The sequence below is a fragment of the Sabethes cyaneus genome, chromosome 3 (assembly GCF_943734655.1).
Source record: "Sabethes cyaneus chromosome 3, idSabCyanKW18_F2, whole genome shotgun sequence".
In the NCBI taxonomy this organism is placed as follows: domain Eukaryota; kingdom Metazoa; phylum Arthropoda; class Insecta; order Diptera; family Culicidae; genus Sabethes; species Sabethes cyaneus.
The window spans coordinates 97,729,635-97,753,215 of NC_071355.1; the positions used below are offsets into that span (position 1 = coordinate 97,729,635).

The 23,581-nt window shown below is 39.7% G+C and overlaps 1 protein-coding gene across 1 annotated transcript in view; it reads right to left on the reverse strand.

The window, feature by feature from the left end:
• LOC128742086 (uncharacterized) overlaps positions 1-23,581 on the reverse strand; it is a 121,498-nt gene that overhangs the window by 11,966 nt on the left and 85,951 nt on the right. Inside the window, exons 6-11 of the mRNA XM_053838297.1 lie at positions 20,718-21,324; positions 3,115-3,192; positions 2,865-3,047; positions 2,610-2,800; positions 2,192-2,542; positions 2,035-2,126 (exon numbers count right to left, since the gene is read on the reverse strand). Of these exons, the coding sequence (XP_053694272.1) occupies positions 2,035-2,126; positions 2,192-2,542; positions 2,610-2,800; positions 2,865-3,047; positions 3,115-3,192; positions 20,718-21,324 (1,502 nt within the window). The remainder of the gene's footprint in view (positions 1-2,034; positions 2,127-2,191; positions 2,543-2,609; positions 2,801-2,864; positions 3,048-3,114; positions 3,193-20,717; positions 21,325-23,581) is intronic.

Here is a 23,581-nt window from a genome sequence, read left to right on the forward strand (position 1 = left end):
TGGCAAGCGATCTGCTCATGTGGCAAACGGAGTGCGCCTCAAGGAGTGTCTACAGAAGCGTCTGCTTCCTTTGTTGAAGCAACACGAGGGCCCTACGATATTCTGGCCGGATTCAGCTTCGTGCCACTATTCAAATATGTCCTGGAGTGCTACGAAACCAACGGGGTCATTTTCGTACCCAAGGACATAAACCCGCACCGGAAAAACATAAACCAGCACCGGAAAAAGCCTATTGTTACTGGGCTGTTATGAAGCAGGTACTACGGAGGTATCCCAAGAAGGTCAAATCTGAGGAAGACATGAAGAAGAAGTGGGTTTCCGTGCAGAAGAAGCTGCATCCAGATGTAATACATAACCTTATGAGTGTAGTTAAGTTAAGGTGCAGGCGGTTATGGCATTGAAGTTGAATGAAATAAATATTCCAACAGTTTACTAATGGGTTATATTTTATTATCTGAAAGTTTGAAAAGGATCGGTCAACTAGGTAATTTTCTACAGCGTTTTTTCCTTGATACAATTTGACCCGGGACCAACGGTCTGACAAGCTGATTGTTTTCTGAAGCCACCACCAAACATCGCATCGCTGCAAGCGCAGATTGATTTGTAAGAACCATTCATATTTTGAACCGTACAGCGAGCTATGTATACCAGTTTACTCCGAACATATCCTGTTCCTGATTAATTATTTATACTCCGCATTAAAACGCGTGTCCCAAAATGCGGTTTCAGTATAAATAGAGTTTTAAACGAAATTAGCTGGAAGATAAGCTAATTGGACCAGGACCACTGGACCAAAATTTCGGTTTCAATCAAGTTATACGCGGAGGACAGTTTTGCCAACGCGTTGTGTGAGACATCTTCAAAATTGATGACAGTGACACGTTTGCAGCTTTTTACCACCACTACGTTTATACAAAGCTTCCACCTTTGTCGAAAAAAGCATTATTGCTTGTAATGCTTATACAGTCAACTTTCGTTTGTTGGGCTATCTTTAAGTGGGCTACGTTTTAATCGAGCTCCCGTTAATTGGGCTATAACGAAATCAAACGTCATTTCTGACAGCGTATTTTTTCTTTCGTGGGGCTCATGAATGAACTATTTTAAATTCAGAAAAAAATTTTTAGAAAATATTAAAATTAATTAAATGGAATACAGTTGCATCATATCGTTATCTGGCCATTTTTAAGCTTGAAACAGATAAAAATGTTACTATATGTTAACATTGTTGTATGAAATTCTACTATTTACTTATTAAAAAATCTAGAAATAAATTTCAACAACGAAAAGATTAAGTTTCTCTTTGATTCCGTGTTTAATAAGGGTATATATTTTTATAAACCTTTTTGCGACGATTTCGATAAAAACAATCGATGTATCCCTCGGTTTCGACAGCTCAGCCCAATTAACGAAAGTCTTTCACTAAGTAGGCTAAGAGCTTAGTGCAATTAGCGAAAGTAGACTGTAGCACAATTACCACAATAGATCAGATTAATGATCGCAGTGGTCCAAATCTTCATTTCAAAATCCAGTGGGATTTCGAATTTGGCATTGTTCGATTTTGGCATGACTCGGTTTTGGCAGCAAAAGTATCCGTTTTTGGCAACACAAAATATTTTACTTCCAAAAATATGTTTAAATATCAGTCAGTTTCCGCATACATACTTTAAATGACGAAAAAATATTGCCCTAAGTGTGTTCATGAAAAAAAGTTTGCGGTTATAGAATGTTTCGAACAATAATATTTTTCTTGCCGTAGGACTACGTCTTAGCGCAGGTCGCCAAAAACTTACTTGCACCGCACGGATAACTCTTGGCGGATTTTGTAAACATAAAAAGGTAGCAATCATTGACTAATAACCTTTAGTCATTTTCTAACGAACTTACATTCAATTTTTTCATATCAAAAAAGGGCTTCGAACTTGGCAACATAGGCGACACGCATTTGTTGCCAAGTTCGAAATCCTATTGTAATTTAATATGTATCAGCTACCGGTTATAACTAAAAATTGCATTAGAAATGGCGTGATTACTTACGTTTTACTATCTCTAAATCGTCAAGTGAAATTTTCGTCAAAAACTTATACTTGTTTGTATCTAATGTAGAAACTACACTACTGGGACACATCCTGAAATGTTAAGCCATAAATCTGATTATTCATCTGCTATGGAGATAATAACAACAATTACATACGTATTAGTTTTTCTTATTGTTCCGCTACGTCGTTTGATGCTAGTAATAACCAGGATATCGTTGAAAAGAAAGAATCCCCGTTCCTTGCGAGTTGCCTGACTGGAAGGCATCGAGACGAGATCGAATTGTAGATAAGCGCGCTCAGATGTTACCAGATCACTTATGCCTTCGATTACGCCCTCCAGTTCGCGTAACTCATTTTCTCGCAGACCATTTATTTCGGCTTCCTTTCCTTTACAATCAAGGACCACGAGGATGTCGTGAACCAATTTTAAAGCTTCTTCTAGCAGTTTCTGATCGGGATGATCAACGTCAGTATGCTTTAACAGTCTTCTCAATATTAACTCGTAGCTAAAAACAAAACAAACATTACGAAGTTTCAGTTTGGTACAAGTACGCGTAAAATTTAGTAACTTACTTAGGAAACTTTTGTACAGGTTTGATAAGCAAATTATCTAGCGATAATTTGCCTTTATGCTCACGAGCCATGGTTTCCAGGAACCGTGCAAATGCTGGACATTTCTGTCTAGTTACGCGTATAGCGTCTTTAGCACGATTCCAGTTATCTACAAAAGACGTGTACGTATCAAGTATCACTGGTCGGGAAAACTGGAAATGAAAAGTTAGGTATGACAGCATTTATCATTATTACCATTATTCTAAACAAGTTTACCACATCTACGAATGCGTCTCCAATCTTCTGCAATGGATCCCAAGCATCCAAGCGTCGTCTTAATTCTTCGAGAAATCGTTCGTGGATATTGAGGATAGCTGGCACCATGAAAAATATTTCATCTACTGTTTGAGTATCTACCAGTCCAGAATTTTCGGGAGATTTGAGTTGATTTAAATATTTCTAAAAAAAAAGATTTGGATTTTAAACTGATGCATGACATAATTTGTATAGGTATTTATGAACTTACCAACACTATAGTCTGTAATGATTCTACATATGATTTTTCTGTGTTAAATAACTCTACCACGACATGGGTTCTTGTGTCCTGTAAATAATCAGAAACAAGTAATTTCGATCAATATTAATGCAAAGATTTTTATGATAAAGAAAGCTTTATGAGATATTAAGTTTTGTTCTACATTAACGAAGATAATTATTATTAAATCAGAGATTTATTTTTCTTACAAAGCCAGCTACCACGCCGTTTAATTTTTTATGCACAATAAGTAATAAACGATTTTAACCAGGCTTCGATTTATTTACAATACTGTTTAACACTTTTCACCGCTTTGTAGAACAGCCAAACGAATGGTGCGGTAGAGCTCTGCCGAAGGAAATTCAATTATGCTATTGAGAAAAGCTTTTAGATTGCAATGATGAGATTATAATTCACTTACAGGCAGAAGGTTGGGTTTTACACTAGGCTTGTTGAAAATAGATTTCAAACCAGCGGCGAGTGGAAAATGTTTACTATTGAGATGGAATCATCAATCCGTTATGTAGTTTTGTATTGCGTTTGTCAATATCGACTGGAAACTGGAAAGCAATACAAGCCATGGGTATACTAATCAGTAACCAAGGACCGGCTTCATTTATCTACTGAAGCTCCACCGTGTGGATGTAAGCAAAATAAATTAGGCGCTGCTGATAGAATTTTTGGGGACAATCATATAAATATAAAAGGCCATTACAAATATTTTATAAAGCTTTTATCTGTTTGATGTTACTCCTCTAAAAGTGAGAGGGTGCGTTGTGGCGAAAAAATTTTTTTAGTCAAGGACACAAAATTCAGCGTTTTAAGCGTTCTTACATAAAGTTTAATTGTGAAAACCAAATCTATTCTTGCTTTTCATATAAATATTATGATTTGCAAAAATTAACCAAACGAGACTCAAAATCGAAAAAATTTTTTAATTTTTTGCAAATAAATAATTTGCAATGGTCTAAGTTTGATTAATTAATCTTCCATGTATACCTACCAAATTTTCAACACTATCAACTTGTCCAAAATTGAACTGTTAACGGGAAATTAGCAGTCATTAACTTTTCATCGGAGAACTCAGTTTCGGAAGCAGTTTTTGGGCCCAAAAGCGGGATTCTGTTTATAAAAATGTAAATACTGCATTCTTCTTGCCAATCTGAACACAGCGAATATATTTTCATGAACTGAATTTTTGATTTTTTTTTTTGAACAAAAAAACTGCTTTTGAAATTGGCAGAATAAATGACGACTAATTTCACCTTAAGAAGTCGTTGGATAGAAAAATATGTATTCAGCAATTCTGTATCATAAATTTAGTTGTATGCAATAACTGCCATTGCAACGCGAATATTGGCTCAAACAACGCGGACTTTGAACGCATCATGGGAAGCCATAGCCTAGGAAAGATGAGCGAAAACCGAGAGCTGTTTACAGAATTTTGTGATAATAACAACATGATCATTGGTGAATCGCTCTTTCCCCACCCCCACAGCACATAAAGTCTGTAACTAGCGGGTAGAGGACACACACAGCAATGCGGAGACTCCCCTCTTCACTGCCTCAGGGTCGGCATACGCTCTTGGTTCCCGGACAAGATTCTTCTCTGTCGACACTTTATTCAACCCACTTTCTTACTGTCTATTTCCTACCTCTTAGCTTTCTATCTTTCACTTCGGGGTTCCCTTTCCGTCCGCAGTCGCCTACTTCCGCTTCGCACCTTCCGGACACCGCCACCGCTTTCTCTTCTGGATATTGGGAGGATACGTTTGGGCGTCGATCCCCGTCTCTGATGCCAACGTGCTCACACTTACGGCCGGTATTATAGCGACCGGGCCACGGGATCGGGTTGATCGTCAGTATACGAGGTATACAAAACAATGAGGTCCTGTGATCACAATGGGGGGAAATAGAAAATGGAGGGTGGGCGTCAGTTGGAGGCTTTTTTCCGCTTACATCCGGCTTAACATTTTACCTGAACGACCAGTATATCCGGCACGATCCTCTTCTCCACTCTTTCACCTTTCACCTTTCAGCTTTAAATCTACTCTTTATTTAGCCCATCTTTGTGGCTTTACTGCTTCCTTTTTTGTTGGTTTGCAGTCTTTAATCTTTGCGACCTTTCGCTTTCAGGTTAGCCGGATTATTGGATGGTTCAGGATGGCGGTTAACATTTCGCGCTCTCCAACTGCGCTCTCATTAATTCCTCCCCATTTTCCGTCGTTTACACCGCTTTTTTCGGCCGTCCGTTGTCACGCATGAGTCCTCTGGCGGCGAGTAGAAGTACTGCGGTTGCTTCTCGTCGTGTCATTTGTGGGATTTGTTAGAGACAATACCTGTGACCAATAGTAACTATTTTCTTGTCTTTTTATTCATTTGATACGAGCTAATCGCGTTTAATCTCGGCATTCTTGGGTTGCCATACGGTCACTGGTTACAAGTCACGTGGGTTTCCCGCGACAGCCGAACAGAAAACCAAATCGACCACCTGCATCATCCGAAAATGGCGAAGGAGCCATCTTGATGTAAGCCGCTCACGCAACGCTGATATTGAATCCGACCATAACCTTTTTATTGCTGAGATACATTAGCGCGTTGCACGTATCCAACGACGGGAGGAGAAAGTAGGATGTCGTTACGACGTCCGCCTATTGTAGAAATCTGAGGTGAAAAGGACCTTTGTCGAACAACTTGCATCCCGAGCCTCGGAGTTGCCACCAGGTGGAACCGTCGAAGAGCAATTGACTCGAATCAAGAACGCATTCATCACTACCGGTGACAAAACCTTCGGCAAAGCGCATAGTGGGCTGAAGGAGTTGATCTCGAACGAAATTTGGTGGAAGAGATGCGAAAACCGGCATTGAGCGAGCGCGAACCAAATCGGCCAAGACAGCTGCCCGTCAACGATACGCCGAGTTGGAGAAGGGCCATTAAGCGAGCTTGTAGGCGGGGCAAGAGAGCCAGGACTAACTCTCTAGCCAAACAAGAAGAAATCGCCGCCGCTAATGGTGATATCCGTTTGTTGTACGATATTTCTCGCCGCCTTAGTGGTGACAGGATAAACATAAAGATGCCACAACAATTATTCCGAGTTTCAAATGTCAGAAACAAACGAAACCAGCAGCGTATGACGCCAACCGTTCGTCAAATCAATCGCGTCAACTTGGAGGCGTTGTCACTGGATGAAATTAAAGCAGCCAACAGGAAATGAAATCAAATAGAGCACCAGAGAATGACTGCATTTCAGTCGAGATGCTCAAAGCTGACCCATCTTTGTCAGCCCAGATGATGCATATGGAAAACCGCATCTTTTCCGGTGGACTGGAGGCAGGGCATATTGGTCAAAGTCCCTAAAAATGGGGACTGGATGCAGTAACTGGAGTGGCATCACGCTGCTCTGTATTACTCTCAATGTACTCTATAAGGTAACTCTCAACCGGAACCAGATCGACGCTACTCTACGTTGGCAGCAAGCTGGATTCCGTGCTAGCTGATCATGTGTAGACCATATCACAACTCTGCATTATATTGGAGCAGATCAACGAATTCCAGGACTCTCTTCTGTTGGTGTTCGTTGACATCGAAAAAGCGATTGACTGACTCAACCACGACAACATCTGGGACGCACTTCGGCGTAGAGGAGTTCCAGATAAGCTACAAAATCTCATCGAGCCTCAGTACGAGGTGTTCTTAAGCAAGGTTTTGCACAACGGCGTCTTATCCGACTCTATAAGGGTTACTACTGGCGCGAGACAGGGCTGCATTTCATCATCGGTTCTATTTCTCATATGGATGAGATATTAGTTGGAGCAATTGACAGTAGATCAAATCGAGGAATCCTCCAACGATTGCGCAGCCAAATGACCTCGACCTAGCCGACGACATTGTCTTGGCCGCACATCGCCGAAACGATATGCAGAGCAAGTTAGATGACCTCTCCGAGAACTCTCAGGTAGCAGGTCTCACAGTCAATGTAGCAAAAACTTAGTCTATGGTAGTGAACATTGACAATCTCACCAACTTCACAGTAGCGGGACAAGAAGTTGAGCAAGTGGACACCTTTTAATATCTTGGTAGCGATACATCACCCGATGGTGGTGCCAAAACTGATATATAGTAGCCAAACGGACCAGGAAGCCCAGGGGTGCCTTTGCAGGTCTGCGAAACATTTGGCGCTCAAACCAGATCACTCTACATGCGAAAACCCGAATTTGCAATGCAAACGTTAAATCCGTACTGCTGTATGCCTGCGAAACTTGGTGCATCTCAGCGGAGACAACGCAAAAACTGCGAGTATTCATTAATCGTTTAATCGGTGCATGCGAAATATCATTCGTGTCTGGTGGCCTGACAACTGGATACCCAATAAGGAACTCCATCGTCGATGTCATCAACGGGTGATAGCAACAGAAATGCGTGAACTTTGAAGTGCATCGGACACATCTTGAGGAAAGGAGCGAACGAGATCTGCAGAGAAGCACTCGTTTGGAATCCGCAAGGACAGCGTAGAAGAGGCAGACCCAGAGGCTCATGGCAACGCAGCTTAACCAACGATATCCGGGTGGTAGACGACAAACTGTCGTAGCAACAGGTAAAAGCCATAGCGGGTAACCGTGGGCAGTGGAGATCTCTGATTTCATCTCTTTGTTCTACCGCATCGGCGAATATGGATACTTAAGTAAGTAAATAACTACAATTAAAATTGAAATTTCTTGATGATTTCTCTATCCTGCGACGACAGTCGAATGCTGCCTACTATAATCTTTTACATTGTAAGTATGAGAAAGCTCACACTGCCCTGCTAGCTCACTCTATCTACTCAGGGTCGTAGCGTGTTCGGGGGACTCAGCACATTCGACTACTTACCGTCTCAATCAGCAAAGCGGAACAACGAAAGAGTATTCAGAGGAAAAGGGATCGGCTCTTTAAGCTTAAAAATAGAATTCCATTTTAACTATTTATTCTAGATTTTTAACATTTTCGTTGCGGTACCGATCACGACGCGTTGGGGCCCACCGACGACATGCAGAATGATGATAGGAGAGAGAGGGCGTACGTACCACGACCGCTTCACGGTCGAATCTCCAAGCGTTGACCCGATGACATACTACCACGAGGCTGCGGTTTACCTTGGTTCTTACGATCTCCGGCAATAACGGCCAAGGTGGGTAGCGCTGCTTTCCGTTTTCCGGATCGTCCAGAATTGTCTTACGTTCTCTTCGTCCGGAATCGGTGGCGTCTTCTTTCGTTGGTTGTCGTCCACAACTGTCACAGTGACCCACGATACTCCTCGTGGCATCCGTTAATTCGCTAGCCGATTTCGCCGTAAAGCTGGCGATGTTCTGCTACGACCGCTTTAGCGTGCGATCACCAACGGATTGCCAGGTATAAAAATCAAACCTTTGACGGTTGGCTTTAAATTTTCTTAGCAATATTCAGTACTTTTGCTGTCCGAAAAATTTCACTTTCGGAAACTACTACAGCGTTTTAACTTTTTAGCTGTCTGACGCTGGACGTAGTCCATCGCATGCTTCGAGCTCGACTGTCTTCTCTTTTTTTGGCTTTTCCATCTTCGACCCTTCTTCATCCTCTATCTCCCTCTCGTCGACTATCTCCCTTCTCACTCCTCTAACCGGATACAGTGGGTTCGCTATCAAAATTTCTTTGCGTTTCAGATAGCCGAACCGGTTGAGAGCTCCCAGGGTTGTGTCTGGATCAAACGGTTTTTATTTGTTAGTAATTTCTTAAAACTATGTTAAACAAAAAATGACAAATATTATAATAGCAAAACATTTAATAAACTAACAACAATGATTTAGAGCCGATGATACAAAAAAACAATAATTTACAACTTAAGAACTAAACGCTAAACTGAAAAACTCCTTCATTGTACCGATCTATTTGAAAGTGATCGGTAACAATCTTCCCCAGGCCGGGATAGAAAAATTATGCAAATAATTTTTCGTCTATGTCTGTATTATTATTACAAGAATACTTCAGTTTGATTCGCTGACGTGACACGACTGGATCATTTATATTTACTACCACCTGTTGCTCACTTCATAACTCATCTCGAATCCGTGAATTGTCCTGCCTTCGCGTGGATTAATATTTAATCTCTACCTATTATAGCAAAATCTATCTTCTTACCATTCTTCCTTCTTTATTTGTAATGGGAAAATCTTCAATTTTACTCCCATATTCTTTTCTTATTACTCCTTTGCATTACGCTAAGGAAACCTATATTTAATTCATTCATTCATTCTTTATTCATTCTTCATTCTTTCTTTATTCATTCTAACCCTTTCATTCATTTCATTCAATGGACGTCCTTCGTATTTATTCCTTCACCCCTTTCGTTCATTCATACTCGTTCAATCTTTCATTATTCCTAATTATCTTTCTATTTCGGAAATATATATAGTATTTCCTAACTGGTGGACAATATTTAGTTTCTGTCACTCCAAGTGTTTACCATTTGGTCAAGGCTTTCCATACCGCCCTGTTATTTGCTTGATCAATAGAGTTGATCTAGTCTCTCCAGAAGTTGCTCTCGGGGTCATAAGGCATCAACGTTGATTCAACAACTCCGCGCTATTTGGAGGATTACTTTCTGGTACTGTAAGTCCTGGTACTGGCCTTCATCGTCGCAAGACTCTGGTCTCCAGCGAAAGTATTCTTCTTGAGCGATCTAGGTCACTCATCAATTCAAGACATTAAACTAAAACGTAATTATTTTACTCCGACCGATTAGAACCCTGGATTCTAACGGTGAGTATCAAAATTTTTGCGTGCCCCTCGAATTTCGAACTTACTGTCGAAATGCGAACCGGTTATTTCGGGCAATGATAAACCTTTGCACGGTGCCTAACCTCAACTCTGGTTTGACGTTTTTGTGGGTTTTGTTTTGATTCCCTTTGTAACCTAATTTTATTGCTAGTGGGTTTATCACTTGTAATTCGTTCCACTTGTTTGCGGAAACCGGAAATGCCCGACTTTTCCGAAGCAGGAAAATGATAGCAGTTCTTTACAACATATATTTTTGCAGTTTTTTGCTTCTGGGTCTTGCGAATAAGTAATCTACTTCCCAACATGGATTCGTGCCGGGTCGCTCTGTATGTACCAATTTACTGGAGTTTACTTCATCGTGTATCTCGAAAATGGAACAGAAAGCACAAATTGATGTCATTTACACTGATCTAAAAGCCGCCTTTGATCGTATTGATCATGGTATACTTCTGCGTAAAATTTCGCGACTTGGAGCTTCTTGCCGATTCGCTGAATGGTTAAGTTCATACCTACGTGGTAGAATCTTACGCGTTAAAGTCGGTGAATGTATATCTTCGCAGTTTACCAATAGTTCGGGAGTGCCGCAAGGAAGTAACATGGGCCCCTTGTTATTCATCCTGTACTTCAACGACGTCACGCTGTTACTACCTTCTGGCTGCAAATTGGTATACGCTGATGATCTAAAATTGTATTTAGGAGTCTCACGGAAGATTGTCGTCGTCCGCAAACTTTGATAAATGATTTCGTTGGCTGGTGTCGGAGGAACTGGCTCGTGATCAGCATTGCCAAATGTGAAGTTATAACGTTTCACCGTATTTTAAACCCAATATTGTTTGACTATCATGTGGACGGACTGAAGCTAAAGAGAGTCGACTCTGTAACTGATCTCGGTGTCGTCCTTGACTCTAAGCTCACTTTTCACTTACACCATGCCACCCTGATATCGAAAGCCGCACGTCAACTTGGTTTTATCTCAAAAATTTCCCGTGACTTTAAGGATCCACACTGCCTGAAAGCTCTTTATTGCTCTTTGGTTCGCCCAATTCTGGAAAACTGCAATTTGGTTTGGTTCCCTCACCAGTTGTCTTGGAATTTGCGGATTGAACGTATCCAGAAAAGATTTGTCCGACTTGCGCTACGTGAGCTTCCTTGGCGCGATCCTGTTAATCTACCACCGTATCCAGACCGTTGCCGCCTACTGGGTATCGACACGCTCGAGCGCCGTCGGAAACTGCATCAGGCTATTTTTATTGCGAAACTGATGAATGGTGACATTGACTCGCCGACGCTTTTGTCTCGCATAAATTTCCGTGCTTCACAACGTGCCCTTCGCTCTACTGGCCTGTTACAAACCAATTATCATCGTACGTTGTTTGGTTATCAAGAACCCATTATCGCCTGCATTAGGACTTTTGAATTGACTGACGAAATTTTCGATTTTAATGAAACTACACAGCAATTTGTGACGAAACTTAAGAGATCTAGTATTATATAAATTTGACGCTAATCCATTTATTAAGAACATTGTTCAGATAAATTATTGTAATAATAAATAAATAAATAAATAAAATAAATAAAACAAACCCCACAACACTGTCAAACCTGGAACGAAAAAAACGCACTGACATCTGCGTGCAATGCTTTATTGGACAGCTGTCAATCGTTTCTGTCAATCGGAATCTTGCTCTTCAAGCTAAGTGACGCGTGCACATTTTACTGAATAATATTAAATTTACTTTTAATAACTCACTTTTAATTAGCCAACAATGTCGACAATTGGGAAGACAATTTCACAGAGAGTTTCGGTGGTGGAAAAGGTTCAACAGGTGGCACAGGCATAACTTCGGCATTCTGTTTCTTCCCCGCAGGCAGATACAGGGGCTAGCTGCGTTAATTTCGAAGTCAATTTTTGTTTTTTTCCAGTCGCACTATCATCGGACCTGATATTTTATATTCGACGACCTGAAGTGAAGTGTGTTTACAATTTAGCATAACAATTTTTCCTACATATTACTACAAAAGCAAACGTATCAGATGTACTTGAGATGGGCTGTGAGCCCCTCTTCCAGGTCTTTTACCTGTACATTTTGGCAGTTGATTCTACTATCTAGAGCTATCTTAAGCCAGTAGTACCGCGACTTAATTCTACCTAGTATTTTTCTGAAACAGTGCACAGATTTGTCATGGCATTCGTGCCACATTGAATCTTATTTTTCAGGGAGAACTACCAACTTCAATTCGAATTTAAAATCATCTGGGTGATTTGAAATAGAAATAACTTTTTATATAGGGCGCCATCGAATGGTTAATAGCTCGTATATTTGTCAGCTTGACTGATCACCTTTCATGTGAGGTTCTTGTGTCGTGATTTGATCGATCATATTTACATTACCAGCAACAGTGAAAAATTAGAAGCATCAATAAGGTGTCCTGCTTCAATCAGCTCTGGCAATGTGTGGATACTTCTCAAGAGTAAAGCCTGTTTATAATCTCTGCGAAGATTTCGTTTAACAATTTCTAATTTTTCTTGGTCGCTCATTTGAGTTGTCATGGACCTTAACATTTTTTCAATGTCGAAGAAGTAACTCTGAAATGTTTCAGATTTCTGCTGATATCTCTGGTAAATGCGAGATCGTATGATTGAATCGAGCTCCGGATGTGTAAAAGTTTTCCGTAACTCGCACACTAAATGTTGCCAGTTCTGTAGCTTATAACTGGAACGCATGGACATGTACCAATTAGCGGCTGGTCCAGTGAATAGATGAAATGCCGAATCGAATAATTCTGCCTCCAAAACTCTCTCAGACAGAGCAAGCTGACCCACGAGTGCTAGGAACTCATTTAGCTTCGCGCCCTGATCTGTACCGGAGTATTTTTCGATGTTCCATTGCGATACTGGTAACGTCCGATGCGCAGTCGTTATCATCGGTCGCGATTGAAAATTAGAGACAGGACTTGCCGAGGTTGGTTGGGATTTCCCTGGATTTTCCAGCGTGGTGGTAGAAAATACTGGTGCGAGATTAGGTTGACCCAACCAAGGATATTCTTGATTGCGATCACCAACGGGTTGCCAGGTAACCGGAGCGGAAATAGAATTTGGTTGGACGAAATTAATCTGTCCTATGTCCGTATTCGGTGGATAGAAATAATTATTCCGCCTATCCTTACTGAAGGAAGTTTGAACTGGCGCTGGGATCCATGGAGTTAATGTGGGGTTTTCAGAAGGATTAACTAAAGTGGATCTGTTTTCCAGCTGATTGTAACTAGCCGAGTTGGCCCTCAATATGCTTTTATCTGGCTGAACTGCGGGAGTGGTAATCGGTCTGGAATAGTGATTGCTTCCCGTAGTGTAAGTAATATTTATGCTGGACGATTTAGGAACAGTGCCTGTATGCAATATTGAACGAGAGCTGCAATTGCTAGTTATTTGAGTAGGTTCGGAAATCGAGACTGCCTCTGTTTGTACGTTGATAATTGAGGCACTAGGGATAACGGGATCATTATTGGAAGCATTCGTTGCAAAATTAGAGGAGCGTGTTTCGTGTTCAGCTCGGAATTGCCTTAACATTTTTAGTTCTGACTCGAGACTTGACAAAGCAGCTCGAAAGTCATTCAAATATGTCGAATCAGAAGCGCTGCTAACGATTCCTAACCGACGTAGACAATCCGTAATCTCCTGTTCAATATTCGCTGTCTGTAAACCATTATCGTCTGCTATACCGTTCCCCTCCAGATTGGTTCCCGTTACACCACCAAACTCTGTTCCACTATCGACTATCGTATGAGTTTTCCTCACATCACTTTCTTCCCTTACATTCTTTTCTGTACACTTGTTTTTTATAGCCGTAGCCATTGTTAAAAATTCTTTTATTCTCCTACTTCCACGTGTTCCACAAATTCAGAAAAGAATGGTAAAAATTTCTGAAAATTCGTTTTTCAAAACCTGAAATTATCGCGTTTTTCGATCTAGCATTACAATCCACGGATACAATCTGGTCATGCGTCGTTTGCAACAGATACGGTTATCGCGTTTTCACTTGATTCTAACAATCGGCCACGTGCAAGACCATCAAAGGAAGTATTCATGCAAAGAACAATCGAGACAAGTATCGACCTGTACTCGAGTCTCCCCGAAACACGGTAAAAATATTCAAATCTAGGATTTGAATATTTTTATTTTACGTGGATCGCCAATTGTAAGTATGAGAAAGCTCACACTGCCCTGCTAGCTCACTCTATCTACTCAGGGTCGTAGCGTGTTCGGGGGACTCAGCACATTCGACTACTTACCGTCTCAATCAGCAAAGCGGAACAACGAAAGAGTATTCAGAGGAAAAGGGATCGGCTCTTTAAGCTTAAAAATAGAATTCCATTTTAACTATTTATTCTAGATTTTTAACATTTTCGTTGCGGTACCGATCACGACGCGTTGGGGCCCACCGACGACATGCAGAATGATGATAGGAGAGAGAGGGGGTACGTACCACGACCGCTTCACGGTCGAATCTCCAAGCGTTGACCCGATGACATACTACCACGAGGCTGCGGTTTACCTTGGTTCTTACGATCTCCGGCAATAACGGCCAAGGTGGGTAGCGCTGCTTTCCGTTTTCCGGATCGTCCAGAATTGTCTTACGTTCTCTTCGTCCGGAATCGGTGGCGTCTTCTTTCGTTGGTTGTCGTCCACAACTGTCACAGTGACCCACGATACTCCTCGTGGCATCCGTTAATTCGCTAGCCGATTTCGCCGTAAAGCTGGCGATGTTCTGCTACGACCGCTTTAGCGTGCGATCACCAACGGATTGCCAGGTATAAAAATCAAACCTTTGACGGTTGGCTTTAAACTTTCTTAGCAATATTCAGTACTTTTGCTGTCCGAAAAATTTCACTTTCGGAAACTACTACAGCGTTTTAACTTTTTAGCTGTCTGACGCTGGACGTAGTCCATCGCATGCTTCGAGCTCGACTGTCTTCTCTTTTTTTGGCTTTTCCATCTTCGACCCTTCTTCATCCTCTATCTCCCTCTCGTCGACTATCTCCCTTCTCACTCCTCTAACCGGATACAGTGGGTTCGCTATCAAAATTTCTTTGCGTTTCAGATAGCCGAACCGGTTGAGAGCTCCCAGGGTTGTGTCTGGATCAAACGGTTTTTATTTGTTAGTAATTTCTTAAAACTATGTTAAACAAAAAACGACAAATATTATAATAGCAAAACATTTAATAAACTAACAACAATGATTTAGAGCCGATGATACAAAAAAAACAATAATTTACAACTTAAGAACTAAACGCTAAACTGAAAAACTCCTTCATTGTACCGATCTATTTGAAAGTGATCGGTAACAACATAGGTGTATGTAGCAAGGGTATGTAATCATGCTATCTCTTTCTCATGTAGGAGTGAAGAAAGCATCCTTCAACTAGTTCGCCGGCAATTAGAATTTCCATTGAATAAAGCGTTAGCCGTCACTCGGACCGAAACGTCAGAAAAAACGGTTACACTGCAATCATATGCATTTGACGTTCGTTTCAAACCCCTGGTATGTAGTAGCGTCACAGTTAGCTTCGAGGTACGATACTGGTCTAACAAGCCTGCTGGTGTATAATTCAGTAGATATAATCGTTGCACTAGCTCCATAACTGTCCTATACTCTAACAGTCAGCTGCGAAATCTGTCGATAAAGAAGGGTCAAGTCCTTAAAGACATGCTTCTCAATGCTTTACTCATTTATATGAAGGTTCTAGACACTTTTATGTCTAAACTTTTATGTCTCGGACAGGTCTTCGGGTGACCAAAAGGATTACTATCTCGTAGTAAACGAGATTCGGGTCGGGTTCTCCAACGTACTTAAATCGAAAGAAATTTCTGCCGAATCCTCTTGGGAAGCAGATGAGCAGATCGGTGAACGAGTAGGGGAGAGACTGAACGACCTTGGAGACACGTTTAAGAAACGACCCGTACTACTACAGTGTGGGAGTATTGGGTACTACTACAACAGCCGCTTCCAGTGATTGGTTCGACGAGAAGTACCGAACCAGAGCTCATATCTAGATTGCAACTGTGACTATGGTAACTGCTCTGCATGATGCACCGAGACGCTAGAGCTGGCAAGATCGTTGTAACCCAAATAACAATTTTGGTTTTATTTTAGTTGTTAAGTAGATTTCAGAACCAAATTTTAAAACCGACTATGAAGACCTCACTGTTATAACAACTATCTGAGGACCCACATACAACCACATTATGATAATTTGGCCCAGTTTCAATGCAATCATTAAAGCCCGATATGGTAACCATCTTAAGAGTACAGATTTTATTCAAGATTCATGGTGAAGCTATATATGACTGAGACCTATGACGCATTTGTTCTGTTCCACAAAGCTTCACATGAAGCTTGAAGCGCTAAAAAGCTGAGTTTGCTTCGCTGATTTGACAATTTAAACAAGCGCAAGAAATAGAGATTAAGCTTTGCTATCAGATCAACCTGCAATCAATTTCATTTTATGACAATCTTCTTCAAATATGTGAAAGAACAAATAGCTATTTTTTAACAATTTTCACAGTTGTATACCATATGCGTATCAAATTTCATCGTCCATATTTGAATAAAAAGCACGTGAAATTAATGCGCCATCGAGACTGTGCTGATTTATAAAAACCTATACTGTAAAGAAAATAATTAATTTCGATTAGTCAAGCTTAAAGCCGATAATATTGCTCTAGCTGTATTCTATAATGTGTATGTAACACATCGAAAATAACTTCGTCTGGGCATCTCGCACTTTATTTTGAGGAAATAGCTAGGATTTTTGTTTCATGGTTTTTAATTGCTGGAATATCAATATGGCCTAACATTTTCTCGTGGATAAACCTAGCAACGCTTCATAACAACTGCCATAAATCTGCGTGTTGTACACTTCTGCGAACTGCAACAGAAATCTCAGCAAAAAGTATACGGTACAACATTTAAAAACCAAATGTGTTGCGGCTTCGACTGTTTTGTTTACCATATCCTAAGATGCTCAACAACTATTCGCAAGCAAGGTAGTGGAAGACAGCCAAAATTATGGACGCAGAAGGACATCGTTCTCTTTCTCGTTTCTTCAACAACAAGCCCTTCGGTTAGGCTATCAATTAAGATGCACCAGACGAATGTTTGAAGAAAATTTTGATCCCGTTTCTACAAAAACATCATGCAGATGGACAATACGTGTTTTGGCCGGCTGGGGCATCATCGCACTACGCCAAAAAAACACAATCGTTCATGAATCGTACCCATTCGATCGCATTTTTACCCCAAAAGCACGACCCGAAAAATCTGTCTCAGTGTGCCCAATCGATTCTTCGGGATTTTGAGTTCCTTGGTGTACAAAAATAACTGGAGAGCCACGAATTGCAAACAGTTCATTGGTAGAATCAAAAGATACATTCGCAAAGTTAGCATGACGGCCGTACAACGCTCCTGTTTCGACGTCAAACGAAAGCTTCGCCGAACAGCCGATTACGGACCGTTTTCAAATGAACACTAATTTTTTTTCAACAATGGATAATGTATCTTTAATATCGGTAAATCAGATCTTCTTCATGTTTCTTTGTCTTTTTTTAACAGCTTGAGAAAAAAAATCCAAAATTTTAGTTGCCACCCGTTAAAAGCCATCAAGTTGTATTGCAGTTTGACAAACAGCCTCCATAAAGACAGTTTTATATTGATACGCCAATGTATTGGTACGCGTTCTCTTCGGAATACTCAGAGTTGTTTTGTAAGAGATGTTACATAGACAACTAGTTTTATTTTGGTAATATAAGCAACCGCAATAAGATCTGTTACGCGGGTTTACGGATAGTTTTATTTGAGTTAGATAGTCAGCTATAAGTATTAAATATGACCCGTTCTTCTTGGCAATGGGTATGTCCACTATAAAGCTTCAGGTAATCGTTATACCGCCATAAAATCTTCATAAAATTTAATAAAACCAAGCGGCTGTGGATTTGTTACTTGGGAATGAACGCCAAAATTAGGATCTTGCGGAGACATAAAGTTGCTTCGACGAGCCCGATACGAGAAACTTCTTCAAAACAGTTAACGGACCGTTCAAACTTCTTTTATGATCACGAGGGAGACTTGATTCACGTAACAGCAACAGAACCATACTAAATTCTGTTATGGGCAATGATCACGAAGGGGTGCGGATCACGACTCACGAGATGTAAAATAAAGCAAAGCCTAGGTTCTACATTCTGTGTTCGAAACGTTACCTTCTGGTTTTAACAGATTTTACACCCAGCTGTTAGAGTACAGGACAAAGGACAATTGCGGGACTGGTGCACGATCCTATTGATATATTGAAACATACGACGACTGGCTTGTTAGACCAGCGTCGTACCTCGAGGCCAACTGGGAGGTATATCACGAATCACAAGATATACCAGGTCCATAAACATGCGGATATTGTCAATCGATTGAAACATACCAGACTGCAGTGTGCTGGCCGCATAGTAAGGATGGCGGATTAACGATCAATAAAAATGATATTTAGTAGAAAATCCGATAGAAGCCGTCAACTACTAGGCAGATCCCGTAACGGTTGGATGCGCGCTATTAACGCGAGTGTTGTTAGGATAGCGGGTGTTAGGGGCGACTGAAAAATGGCGGTCCTAGATCGATAAATGTGAAGACGCATTCAAAATTTGGCACTGAATCAAAACCAGATTGTAGCCGAAAAAGTTAGTAAAGCAGAGAATAAAATTACATGCCAACAATAAATTTCAGTGCTCGGGGCAATTCAATATTCGTTTTAATAACAATATTTCCTATGATATTTAATTACTCGGCTTTTTAATTATAGTAACGTATTCGCGTTGTTATAGTAACTAATTAATTGTTTTTGCGCGTTGTTATGCGGCTCCTTCAATACAATTAAATATTGATCAACTGATATACAGATGACATGATTTATTAAAACTACAATATCATTTGGCCTGATCGAAACATTTATAACGATATAAAATAATGGTAGAAATAATACCGTGTTTAATATAATATTTCCGGCAAGGAAAAATAAATGTGGTCAAAAAAATATTTTTATGTGAATAATATTGTAAAATAAAAAATAATACTTTTTGTAGATTTTCCTGTAATTATTTTGACTGTACAAAAAAAATGTTTTCTCTAGTTGACTTACATTATAACAGTTAACGACACTTTGCCACATGCCGGTGTCTCCAATAGATTTCGGTGTACGCTCCGGGTCATCCTCGGAATCGGAACAAAGATTTAACGGTAACATTGTGTCCTTATATTCGCTTCGAAAAACTAGCACATCTGATAGTATGAATATTTTAGACACTTTTACCAACACTCGAGATTGCACCGTATGCTTGCTCTGTATGTTGTGATATTTACAAAATAAGTGCTGCTTTGTATCACGTTAACCTGTTGCACACGCTGCCTGACAGCAAGTACTTCACCTGTGTGCTGTGATATGTTGATACGTAAGCACTGACGTGTCGCTCATATTTGTCGCAGGAAATTTCAACTCTAAACAGCTTTTTTCATCTAGACATACCTTGATAGCAACATTGTACTGCCATCAATCTTCTGAAAAAGGTGTTTAGCTGAATCAATCTGAAGCTACAATGAGAAAACCATAGAAGGTGTGCAAATAAGAACTGGTTTTCTAATCATATTAAAACCAATCATTTTTAAATTCACGAACAGTTTTATGTCAAGGACGGTTGATTATTATTATTCCAGAAAATGTTTTTTTAACGCTGGAAATTACACACATGACTCTCACGGTGATTGTTCGAAATCCAAAGTAACCATATATACACAGCTGCTGTATTTTCCAGCATTCTCAAAGCTGTTACCATATCACAGCTTTGGAAGGGTTTCCTCTATACAAACGTAAACTGTATACAGATTGGAATATTTCCGATATAAACATTTCCATTTCTATCGATACTACTAAAACTGATTGGTGTTTCACTCGAGATTTGCAATTTGTTCGATTGTATACAGGAAAAGGAATTTGCACTCATGTTCGCGATCAAACATATCACATACTAGGTTTTTAACCAAACATCATAGAAGCGTATTCCAGATTCATTTCCTAAGTGCTTTTCACAAAAATTACCGACTATTAAACCTTTGAACGAGTATTTTCTGTCGAGCCCATTAACTATTTTATATGAGTAGTTTTCCCACACATTTTCGTGTAGCTTTTTCCTGCAACACAAAATAAACACTTTCGTTTCGATTCGTCCATGAAAACTGCGTTGTACAGGGTATATTCTGTTTTCCTCTCGATGAACATCTAGTTTTCCTCCAGAGCAACCTGTGCAATTCTCTCAATGGAAATCCAAGAGAGGATAAAAAGAGATGAGATGTTTTCAATACATCTCAAAGGAATGGAAATGAGTAAATGTAAAAAACTGCTTACCGAACCATGTGGAAGCATTCAGACATTTTGTTCCTCTCGTATTTTAAGATAGGTATGAGAGAACAGAGGGGGTGAAACATCAAACCGAATTAGAAAACATATTTCCCAAAAATGCGTTCAACACCAGTACCACCACGAGGGGTCGGCAGACCCCTTTTGTTGTGTTTTCATACACATACACGGCATGTCGGAAGATTTAAATTTAACATTTCGTCAATTTAATTGAATACGAACAATTAAGATCGTTCAATTTCGTGCGCAAAATATATTCTAGTTGACACAGTTTTGGAATACAAATGGATTATTAAATAGAGATTTAACAACCAAGTCCAGAAAATAGGGATGAAAAGCTTACTTACCAAGTATTTTAAAACAGCCGTTGGGAGTGCATTACTGCCGTTGCTAGGACTGGTGGCTCCTGAAAGCTGCTCAGTTACCAGCTTTTCACTAGAACCTTTGAGTAGTTCAGCCAGTAACTCTGGAGAGGCAACAAGGTTTTTTTGAGTGTCAGGTGTGTTAAGAACATAGCTTCTTTCGGATGGCGTTCGACTGGAGTGTGAATATCTCGTATCATCCAAGCTTCTTTTTTGATGTTTATCACTCGTTCCCGAAGAGCTTCGTTTGCTGTGTTTGTCGTGACTGGAATTTTTTTCCGAAAGATGGCTATCAAGAGAGAACTTTTTCGATTCTAACTTGCCATTAGATTTTTCGGACCTGTCAGAATCGGTACTTTTTTGTTCAATATTTCCCAGATGGCGTTTCGTACCTCCCACCGGAAGGCTCTCTATGTTACTTAGATCAGCTAGTTTCGAAGGGCTTGAAGCTGTTCTGTTATGAGCAGGAAGCGGTAGGTTTGCACTTGCTTTGCGTGGCTTGAAAAGCTTGCTGGAATGCCGATCGTTTGTTTCATCCATCGATTGGCTGCCACTACCACGACCTCTGCTAAATGAGGGAAATGAATGTGAGCTAAAATGATAAGAAAATTAAAATAGGTTTTGGTTTATTAATTAGGCCATTGCAAATCATATTTAAAGTTTTTGTCACCCCCCCCCCCCCCCCTTGGAAATTGGCTTGAAAATCGGGGGGCAAAAAATAATTTGTAGGATATGAGTCAAATTTCTTTTTAGAAAATCAATTGTGTGTGGGCTCTACAGTCTGAAAAACTCGAAAAATGAGTCTCCGAGTTGAATTAACGCTTCTAGCACGGAACAGAAATGGAAATTCGAACAATGGAATTTCCGAAAATCGTCCAAAAAAATTTTCCTTCGTTTTTGTCTTTTTTCGTATATTTTTGCATAGAAAATAATAACGTATATATTATAAGCAAGAATAGATTCGGTTTTCACGTTTAAACCTTAAATAAAAATTCTTAAAATCCATGTTTTTTTTTGCTCGATTAAAAAATTCACTTTGTTTTTTTTTCGCCCCCCCCTTCAGTAGCCGAACACCGGAAGGACTAAAACTTTATAAAATATTTGTAATGGCCTTAGTATCGATTGAAATATCAAAATGATAATGGAAATTTTGCTTATACTGAGTAGCACTTTGTGAAAATGTCAAGGAAAGTTACTTTGGAATGAAAGATTTTAATGCTTAATAATTTTATCACTACATAAAATTCCGTGCTCAATATGTCATTGGATAGAAAAAATGTCTAGCAATTTTTGTTATGTGAAGGGTTATAAACCTTTGCGTAAATTAATAGAACAGTAAAGTTCTTCAGTTTTCATACTTCAACCAATCAAGTGTGAGCATCTTCTTGCATCCTTTATCCCAGACGACAATTTTATACACCTGCGACTTCGTTTAATTTGATTTCCGAAAAAAGTGACCAATCTTCTCCTTACAAACAGGTTAGGGATTATTTGTTTCGACTAAACCTAAACCAGGTTGAAGCCCAGAAAATAAACTGTAGGAGGAAGTCCCCCAGCGCCGGACAGCTCCCAATATCGGACACTTCTGAATTTCATAGTTTAAATGGTGCACCTTAGTAGCTAATATGATAAAAACAATCAACATGTGTGATTGTATAGGTCAGAATCATTCGTGAAAACAGAGATTTGGTTGTTTTTATCTATCGACGATCGAATTGTTATGTTACGGCTAAATTTTCAGCATTACAGTATTATTCGGTCGCATAAAATTTCGTTTTTAATGTAAACCTTTCATTGAATATTTTCCAAGCTCCGTTGTGCATTTTTCCACAAAAATATTCAATTCGTTAAATAATGTAAATTGTACTGAGTGATTTCCGTCACCCAGTACCGGACAGCAAAATGTTTTGTTGGTTCAGTCAAATTCTTGAATGAAACCAAGATTTTGCAAAAAAGAGATTGAGAAGAGAGAAAAAATCACTTATGCCGAACCGGTTATCTTAAATATGAAAAAACAAGGAAATCAATTTTTCGAAGAAAACAAAAGGACTTCGATGCAGTGCGTAAAAAACTACTGATTTTTATGCAAAGCAATTTTTCAAACATCTTTAGTAAACAAGTATGCAAGCAAAAAGAGATTTTAAACATTTTGACTTGAATTTTTCAGAGCTATAAGCCTTGAAATGGTTTATTTTATGATTTCTATTAAGTGCCCGGTACTGGGAGACACAATTTTTAAATAATGATTTTTATCGATTTCTCATTTGGCTTCTAAAACGGTTCACGGTTCGGTGTTGATGTTATACATGTCAAAATCCGTAGGTGTCCGGTACTGGGGGACTTCCCCCTATTCAAGAAGTGCACAATCAGTCCTTCACTTCGATTGATTTTATCAAGTTACTAAAATAAAATGAAAACTGAAGTCTCGTTCGTAAGTGATAGAATACAATATTTTGTGCATTTTAACGCAGTTATTCTTGAAATGAGGAATCGCATTTCAAAGCTGAAAACTGAAAAATTAGCTACACTGACAGTATTAGAAAAAGAAAAACTTTGGAATATACTCTATACATGCTTCCACGATAAAGCAAAAGATCTTTACATCACTTCTGCATCAAGCAAGAAGATATAATTTTGCTCTTAGTTTTACATGAGAAATTGAGGGTTGCTTGCTATAAAACGTTGCATCTCGGGGTCGGCATGAAACACCTCGTGGCGATGAGTGATTCTTCTGTAAAATAAACTAGGAAGTACAATGGGGTTGGACTTTTTGAGATCAAATTGTGCTCATTGAGAGAAACATGTAAATTTAGTTTTCAAATTAAATTTAATTAATATTTTTTTCGGAT